Source organism: Lipotes vexillifer, unplaced genomic scaffold (assembly GCF_000442215.2).
Source record: "Lipotes vexillifer unplaced genomic scaffold, Lipotes_vexillifer_v1.1 scaffold916, whole genome shotgun sequence".
Classification (NCBI taxonomy): domain Eukaryota; kingdom Metazoa; phylum Chordata; class Mammalia; order Artiodactyla; family Lipotidae; genus Lipotes; species Lipotes vexillifer.
In genome coordinates, this window is record NW_006798383.1 from 3,882,627 (window position 1) to 3,891,995 (window position 9,369).

Consider the following 9,369-nt stretch of genomic DNA (forward strand, 5'->3'; position numbering starts at 1 on the left):
GCCCCCCGCCCCGCAGCCATGGTGACTCAGAGGCTAAATGCTTTATGACTCCCTCCCTGCAAAAGCCAGGCTGTGATCTGTAGGGTTGGAGCACGCACAGGGCCACATTCCATTCTGTTCCACAACCTCCCACGAACAAAACTGCTGTGCGCTTCCAATGGGCCAGTAGCACCAGCCGGGTTATCTCAGTGCACATGTCGTCTCCGTAAGCCCTCTGGACCGCTCCAGGAGTCCTGCATTCTCTCTTTTCAGGCATAGGGACACAGAAAGGCAGAGAGCCTGGTCAAATGATCAGAGATCACAGAGCCTTGAGTGGTGGGCCTGGACCCCAGAGCCTGCCCCGCAAAGCCATGCCTGCTGCCTCACCAACACACAACTGTCTCCCTGAGCCTGGTTTCCACCTTCCTCGAGAGCCTTCCAGGGATGGGCAAGAGGCTAACCTATGGCTACTGGTGCTCAGGTCAACAGGTGAAATAGGACCAACTTATTTAGCTGCCTGGCAGACAGTGGGTTTAGAGGCACGAACCAAAGGCAGGGTCAGTTGATTTTGTGGTGATGCACCTGCTACTTCACCCACTAGCAGCAATTCTCCCCTCCTCTGGGCACACGATCACGTGTGACTCCAACGACAACCCGCCTGGGGAGGGGCATCTCCTCTCTCCCCGTGGAAGGAAGGAGAACAAGAGGCTCTGAGAGGCCATCACAGCTGGGGAGTGGCAGGGCCAGGTGGACCCAGTACACTGCTGCCGGTCTCAAGAGCCTTCCTCTGCCTTGGGAGAGTGAGGAAGGCTGGGGCGGGAACACAGAGGAGGGGGGACAGAGAGGATGCACTGAGAGGTGTCAGGACCACAGTCCTGGTCCCCTGATTCCTCCCCAAACCAGGGAGGGTGGGCAGGAGATGTGGAAAGAGCACCGGCCTCTGGAACCAGAAAAATCTGGGTTCAAGTCCTGGCTCCAGCTGTGAACCTGTTTCCTCATCTGTAACATGGGGACAAGAACATGTAACTCCCGGTGCAAACCTCTCTCACAAGCCTCACGCATAGTAGGTACAGAGAGAGCGATGTTTTTCCCGCTGGTGAGAACACACATTTGTATCTCATTTTGTTGTTTACAAAGCTCTTGCCCAGCCCACGTGTCATCTAAGTTGCCAAGACAATCCTTGGAGGTGGCAAGATCACGGATTAATCACTCTTCCCTTTTTTACAGATGAGAAAGAGAAGGGGAAGGTACCTGAGTGTAGCCAGTCGTGTGCCCAGTAAGCAGCAGAGTTGGGGTGTGAGCTCAACACCACACCTCCCACTCCCTGTGGCTTTCAATTGCTCCGCACTGTGAACCACACTGTGATGAGTTTCTGATGGTTCACAGCATTTGCTTATTTCTTAATCCTTTGGTAGCCAGTAAAGGAGAGGGCTTTTGTTGGGCCAGGTGAGCCTCTGAGCTGAGTAATGCTTTCCTCCCCCAGAGGGCCTAGGCCACTTTAGGCTCTTAGTCTTACAGCATGGGTGAAAAGAGAAGGGCTCCTTTAGGCAGGACCGCCATGTATGGGTGTGCAGATTGTGCACTCTACTACCTCTATGGGCGCCGTTCACAGAGAGTGCACCATTCACAACGGCGCCCCTGGAGCTGTGCAACACACCCTTGTCTGTAGGCTTTCTCCTCCCCATCACCAGATGGCCTCCTGCCTCTCGCCACCTGCCCCAGACAATTCCTCTGTACTATTCTTGCCCTTCCTTCTGTAGTACCCATCCCATCTGCCTCTCTCTTCTCCACTCTGGCACTTTAAGATTTCAGGGGAACAGATGTATGGAGTGAGGTAATCAATGTGCATCCCCTTCAGTCCTCTCCCCCAACCCTCTCCCCGACTCGACCCTCTTGCCTGGCTGCCTTCTTCTGCTCATCAGCCCCTGGATTTTTCTCTCCATTGAGAAGCTACCCTGGGGAGTGTGGGTGAGGGTAGTGTTCTGAGCAAGAGAAGGTAGCCATGAGGATGGAGTTTGGGCATGTGTGTGGGAGACCAGCAAGACCGGGTAGGTCGTCTTGACCACCAGGCCCAGAGTACCCTGCTTCCAGAGAGGAAAAAAGACATGCTTGGCGCCCCATTTCTCCCCAACATGGAAAGTCAGCCAGCCCTGGGTTCAAGTCTCATGGGTTCAAGATTTGGGTTCATTCAAGTCACATGCCTGTCACATACCCAACCAGCTGCATGACTTTGGGAAAATTCACCTAACTTCATGCCCCTCAGTTTCCTCCTCTGTAAACCGGGCTACATTAGTCTATTGGACAGGGTTGGCCAAAAAGTTCATTCGGGTTTTTCTGTAAGATGTTATGGGAAAACCCGAACGAACTTTTTTGGCCAGCCCGGTAAAATGCTACAGGTAAAAGCCATTTAGTAAACGCTCTGTGCACACTCATAGTTGTTTTTGATGATGATTATAAGATCTGTTGCAGCAGCCCAGGACCACTGGGTTATTCAGCAGGTGAGGATCACCTGGGCAGCACGTGCCCTCCTGGTTCTGCGTTTCAGCTGGGAGCTTGGTAGCGTCAACGATTAAGAGCAATGACCGCTAACCCTGGGCATCTGAACTGCATGACCATTATATTTTCTGTTATCTCATCTGCTCCTGACAATAACCTGTGAACTATAAAGAGTCTGCAGGAAAACCTGCTCCTCAGATGCAAAGATACCCTCCCTTGCCAGCTCTGCGGTCAAGAGAAATGAGGAACAAGCCTTGGCAACAGGAGTCTGGGGAAGATGGTCCGCCTTCCTTTGGTCCATCTTTGCTTAGCTTTGTTGGCCTTGCCAGCTCTCCCCCCAAGCACATGGGAGAGACTTGAGCTACCACTTACTCTTTCGGGGGGTTGACATCCTCTGGTCGGGCCTCAAAGAACCGAAAGACTTCATCACACTGTGAAATATGGGGTGGCAGCCGGACAAGTGCCTGTGGAAAGACAGGAAGAAAGGGCATTAGGCCTGATGAAACTGGGAACAGGAAAACCAAAAGCAGGGCCAGCTTGGGCCAACAGTGATGGGGGAGGCGCGAGGACTGCCCCGAGGAAGACACAATCAATCAGCTACCCAACTGACAACTAATCAAGGAATTAACTAATCAAGGAATTAATCAAGGAATTAATTAGACAACTAATCAAGGAATTAACTGATCAGTTAACTAATGAAACAACTCTCCATCTGTCCATCCACCCATCCCTCCCATCAACTAACCAACCACCCAATTAATGAACTAACCAACCAGTCAACTGATAAAATAACTTATCGGTCAACCAATCAACTTTTCAACCATCCAGCCAACAATTCAACCAACCAACTATCTAACTAGCCAGTTAACCAACTAAACAACTAGCCAAACAAGTGAAAAAAAGGGGGAGGCCATTAAACCCTAGGTCTCAGGGCCCTCAAGGACGAATTATTCTGCATGAACCCTGAAAGAATTCTCTCTTGCCCACAGAATAAGTCCAAGATCCCTAGCCTGACAATCCAAGGTCTTTTCCTCCTGGCCTCATCTCCCACTAGCCACACTCCAGCTGCACCAGATATCCACAGTCCCTAAATACTCACTGCACGGTTATTTAATGACAAGCTGGTAATTCTATCAAGGACAGCAGGGTGCTATGGCAGAGTCTGATAGGACCTGGGAAGATTGGGAAAGGAGGTGGTTTTAGGAAAGTCTCTTTGAAGCTGAGTCCTGAGGGTGGGTAAGAATTAACCGGTCAAGGTGAGGGTGGGGGCCAGACCAAGCATGGTGGTTCTAGGAGCTGAATGAGGTTGGTGTGGCCTGGTCTAGCAGGGCCTTGCTTAGGCCAAGCTGAGCTGAGCCTGGAGGAGCAGAATAAGCTGAAGGGTGTGGAAAGGCTTCTTCGAAGAGTGGGCAGGAGCTCGGCCAGAGGGGTGTGCAGGATTCAGACAGGCGGGAGGAGGTGAGCGTCCTGAGGGGGATAACTGTGTAGTCAGGGGTGAGGGCCAGCTGTGAGCTTGCATCCAGGAGGGGTGAGATTGCGCCGCTGGAAAGGGAGGGATGCGGGTCAGAGGTGATCAGTTTCCTGCTGTGCACCAGCACCGGCTCCACACCTTGCAGCCTGGGCACCTGGACCGCTGTCTCGGCTCAGAGCAGCGTGGAGCGGTGGGGAGAGGGTTGATCCTTTAGTACAGACAGACAGGGGAGGTCACCGTCAAAGCAGGGCTGGGGAACGGGGCCAAGGGAACGCTGGGCTAGAGCCAGGAGAAGGAAGAGGCAAACCCTGGGCTGCGGAAGTGTGAGGAGGAACTGCTAATAAGGAGGCTCTGGGGCGGTGGTCAGACAGGAGCCCATCTCGAGCCTGTGCCTCTCCAGGCCCCCTGCACCAGGGCTGCTTCAGGTGCAGTGACCCGGCCTGGCAGCTCCCCTGTGCCAACCGTGCTGGGCCTCCATGAGTGCGGCCACCGGGAGCCTCACGATGGTCCTTGTGAGGGCAGATCTCATTCCCGTGTTACTGAGGAGACAGAGGGGTCAGGGAGGCCACGTGGCCTGCACACAGGTGGGAGAGACCCTGCTAGAAGGTAAGCTCCATGCGGGCAGAGACTTTAGTCTGTTCTATTGACTGCTGTGCCCCCAGATCCTAGAAGAGTGCCTGGCACTCAGTAAGTATTTGTTAAAAATGAATGAATGAATAAGAGTTTGGTGTGCAGAACCACTGTCCAGTAGTAGTGGGACATGATAATGGGGCAAAAAAAGCACATGTGGTCTTGGGTTGCATTGACAGAAGTACCGTGTTGAAGGAGGGGGCAGTGATCACTTACTTCTCTGAGTTGCTCAGGTAACAATTTAAGTGTGGCGTTGAGCACGACGGCCCTTCCCGAAGCCAAACCCACATCTGGGCAAGATGGGACAAGACCTGACCTTAGCAGATAAAGACACACTGTGTAACTCCCTGCTGTTCCTTCCAGAGCCTGTGGCTTTCCAAGGGTCTCCAACAGATCCCATCCCCATGACCAGGAGAGAGATAAAAAAAGAAAGGAAATTAACATTCAATGAGCAAATACCACGTGTCAGGCACTATCTTCGGCTCCCGGACTCTCCAACCATCCAACAAGCATGGAGCTTTCAGTGTGTGCCCTGGTGGTACAGGCATGAGCCAGACACAGCCCCTGCCCTCACAAGTGCACATCTGATGATGTGCCATCCAATTTTGTCCTGGAGGTACCCATCATTGCTCCCATTTATGGTGGGGACGCTGAGGCTCCTGAGGGGTGAAGCCACAACTAAAGTGGCAGAATGAAGCCCTGTGCTCGACGTAGGCTGGGTGGAACTTACCCCCAGAGTGTTCAAGTTTTCATTTAACGCACATGGTATGTGCTGTTTTCTCCCCCAGGAGAGAAGGGCAGAAGGAAAGAAAAAGTGAGGAAGAAGAGAGAAAGCGAGAGACAGAGACAAAGAGATGGAGGGAGGGAGAGAAAGACAGAGAGAGACAGAGACACAGATGGAGGGAGAGAGAGGCAGAGACAAAGAGAGAGATGGAAAGAGAGAGACAGATGGAGTGAGAGAGACAGAGACAGAGAGATAGAAGCAGAGAGAGATAGAGACAAAGAGAGAAACAGACAGATATACAGAGAGATGGACAGGGACAGGGAGACTGAGAGGGAGAGGGAGAGACATACAGAGAGAGACAGAGAAGTGGAGCTCAGGCATGTGCAGACAGCAAGGGCTGCTGGCAGGAAGCAGGAGGGTGGCAGGAGGGAGCACTAATGGGCCAGGATGGGCAGGAGGCAGGAGGGAAGTGTTACCAGGGGCCCAAGCTGTGTGCAGAGTCGCTGCCAGGGTGACCTCCCTGACCAGCAGGAGGCGGGGGTCGGGGAGTGGGGGAGCGGGGCAGGCGCCCTCCCACTTAGGCGCAGAGCTGCTGGCCAGCTCCAGCCCCCCCCCGCCCCCCCGCAACAGCGGTGAACACAGGGGCTCCTCATGCCGACAGAGACCGGCATTCCGGGGGCAGAGGACGCGTGGGCTGGAAGGGCCTCAGACAAAGAGGCCTTTTGGGCAAAGCGCTGCGGCATCTTTATTTAACAGGGAGCCCCGAGGGGAGCCGCGTTGAGGGCTCGTCCTGATTTCAGGCTGACAAGAGGCTCTTGGCTCAGAGCAGCTTCCATCAGAGCTGCCGCCAAATCCAGCTCTGGCCAAAATCATTTGGCAGGAGAGCTGGGTGCTGAGCAGTCAGTCCCCACGGCCTGGGCTGGCAATGGCAGCCAGAGCCGGGGAACCCCCAAACCTAGCTATTCTTGGAGGAGCAGGTAGTGACCAATACATGGGCATCTTCAGGGCCACCACCGCCGGCTCAGGCCTAAAACTCTGCCATTGGACATTCAGGATGTATGCCATGGGGTGGTTAAGTCAGGGCTAGGCAGATGGGAGTTTGAGTCCTAGGTCTACTGTTAACAGGCTGTGTGATGCTGAATGCCTTGCTTGCCCTCTCTGAGCTCAGTACGATAGATCTCATATGGCGCCTATCTTTTAGGAGATTCAATGAGATCATGAATATGAGGAGCCTAGCACAGTGCCTGGCACTGAGTAAACAGTAAAATTTAGTTACACTATTGTCTTCATTATCATTATCCTTTGGGTGAAAGCAGTGAGGTATACTAGGAAGAATGGCAGTCAGGAGACTTCAGTTCTACAGTAGGTCCAATTCTGCCCTTATATACTTGCTCCATGACCTTGGGCAGCCACTTCACCTCTCTGGTTGTTGTTTCTTCTAAGATAAAATAGACTAGCTTCAGAATCTCAAACCGTATCTCATAGAACACCTGTTTGATGAGATAAAATCAGTTCTGTGGGCACATGTGAAATGGTGCCTTGAAGATCCCCATCTTGGTCTTGGTGGGCATCATGTTCATTAGCACAGCAAAGGCTCTGAGAAGTCCTGCAGGCAAGAAACCTACAGAGATGTGTTCAGGCCAGTACTTGTTAATAATAACGACATCCTGGGAATTTGACTCATTTAATCATCACATTAACTCTAAGAGATGAGTATGACTATGATTCCAGTTTAACAGAAGAAGAAACGAAAGCACAGAGAGGTTAAATCATTTCTCAAGGCCATACAGCTAATAAGTGGCGAGATTTTGAACGAGGTGTCTGAGTCCAGAGCCTATGCTCTCTCTGATCTGCAACTCTGTACTTCCTCCAGCATTACCCACAAGTCTCTGACTGTGGAGCTGGTTTTCCAAACAATTCTTATTGACAGCCCATGGAACACAGCTAGGCAAACCCAGGCCAGAGACATTCTGAAGTTTCTTCCAGCTCTAACAGTCAATGGCTCCAGGACTGCAAACAGCACCACTATCAGTGAATTCAGCGTCCAATCTATCACCAGCCTGGTCTTTGCAAGTACAGCAGTGGCATGGGAGGGGGCCCCAGGCAGGCTGTGCTCAGACCCTCTGCTTCGAAATGATCTCCCTCCACGAAGCCCACTATGCTGGGTTATGTCTATCCCAGGACAAAAAGCAAAGTTCTGCATTTGTCAAAGCAACTGGGGGTGTCCTACTCTTTCCACAGGATCAAACATTGTCCTATTTTTAGCAGCATCATTTTGGTTTCTAAGCAATGGGAATCTTAGAGTAAAAGCCCAGCGACTCTGGGTGGGGTAGGGGTATGTGGTGGGGGGTGAATGGGCTGAGTGGGCTGAAGTCCTATCCATTTGGCCTCCACTCTCACCCCCAGGGCTGCTTCTAACCTGCTCCGGACTATTCCTCTTAGATCAGCATCTAGGAAGCTGGGGGCTCACCAAACTTTTATAAATCAGAGTATGTCAAACACATGAGTTCTCTTTTTGAAGGATCTAAGAAGCGAATTCTTTTGTAATGGAAATAGTGCTCAATTCGCAATTGCAATTTAAGGCATTTCACAAGGGAGCCTAGTAATTGGGGCCTTGGGGACATGTCACCCTCCTTGGAGGTTTCTTCTGCTTGTGTGCGATCGTCAGATACTGCCTGGCCTCCCGCGTGGGACCAGGCTTCCTGCTTGTTAGTGAAGACACAAAGATAACAGATGGGGCCTTCAGGGAGCTCTTGGTCTGGAGAGATGGACACACAGAAATTACCCTCCTATGGAGGGAAAGTGTGCAGCATGGAGGCGTGCACGGAGTATTCTGGACAGCAGGGGTGGCCAGCTTCCTCCAGGGAGGTGGAAGGCTTCTGGGAGGGGCATCGTGGGAGCCAAATGCATCCCCAGGAAAGGGATTAGCACAGGCCAAGGGGTGGAAGTCTAAGGGAGTCTGGCTAGCTGGGGGTGGCTGCACTTCTGCAGACTGGGCTGCAGGGCGGGAGCTGAGGCTGAAGCAGCCCATGGAACAACCCCACAGACGGCCCGGCTCAGCCGGTCAGAGGTTCCTGTGGAGCCCATGAGGCTCCTCTGAAGGCCTTTAAGTAGAAAATGGACACAATCAGCTTTATCTCAGGCTGGAAATGCTTTCTTCCTGGGTCTGTCTGGACCAGAGGAGATGGAGAGATTCTGCCACCTGGGTTTCTTCTGAGCACCAGACCACTCAGGAGGCCTGAACGCATCAGTCTTGGCTCTCTGCCTCAGTCTCCCCCATGAGCAACACATCTGGCCCAGGCCTGCCTTAGAATAAGGGGCACAAGAACAAAGTTACTCTCCCCGTATCTAGGACTGAGCATGCCAGGGAGCCCTGGTGCTTCTTTTTTTTTTTTATCTTTTTTGTGGTACGCGGGCCTCTCACTGTTGTGGCCTCTCCCGTTGCGGAGCACAGGCTCTGGACGTGCAGGCTCAGCAGCCATGGCTCACGGGCCCAGCCACTCCACGGCACGTGGGATCCTCCCGGACCGGGGCACGAACCCGCGTCCCCTGCGTCGGCAGGCGGACTCTCAACCACTGCGCCACCAGGGAAGCCCCCCGGTGCTTCTTAAAGGAGTCTGTTTTTCTTGCAACAGGAACCTTTTTCTTTATTAAGGTGAGAGACAATGATGGGCTATGGTGGAAAACTCCCACGGTGGGAGGGAGAACGGCTGGGGCTGAGAACCTCCAAGAGGTAATAGCCAAAGTTTTCAAATATGGGAAGTGGGGCTAAAAATTAATGAGTCTGAGAGATGCAGAGGGTGGGGAGGGGAGATCCTTACCCCTTCAGGGCTGACATCCTTGTTAGGCTTGGAGTCCCTCCCCCAGTCTAACTCCAGCCAACCCCTCATCCCACCTACAAAGAGAGCCTTTGATTCTGAAAGCAAGTCTCTCATGGACAGCAGAATAATAGAAGCGAGCTCGGCTTTTTGGGTAACAAAAAAATTCTAGCTGCACCCACCAGGAAATGGAGACTTGTATAAACGTTGTTACATGGCGGAGGGTGCGCTGATTATTCTGAAACACTCTT

At 52.6% G+C, this 9,369-nt stretch overlaps 1 protein-coding gene across 1 annotated transcript in view; it reads right to left on the bottom strand.

The window, feature by feature from the left end:
- The window catches only part of SH3PXD2A (SH3 and PX domains 2A), a 237,414-nt gene that overhangs the window by 104,873 nt on the left and 123,172 nt on the right, over positions 1-9,369 (bottom strand). Inside the window, exon 5 of the mRNA XM_007470435.1 lies at positions 2,848-2,939. Within this exon, the coding sequence (XP_007470497.1) occupies positions 2,848-2,939 (92 nt within the window). The remainder of the gene's footprint in view (positions 1-2,847; positions 2,940-9,369) is intronic.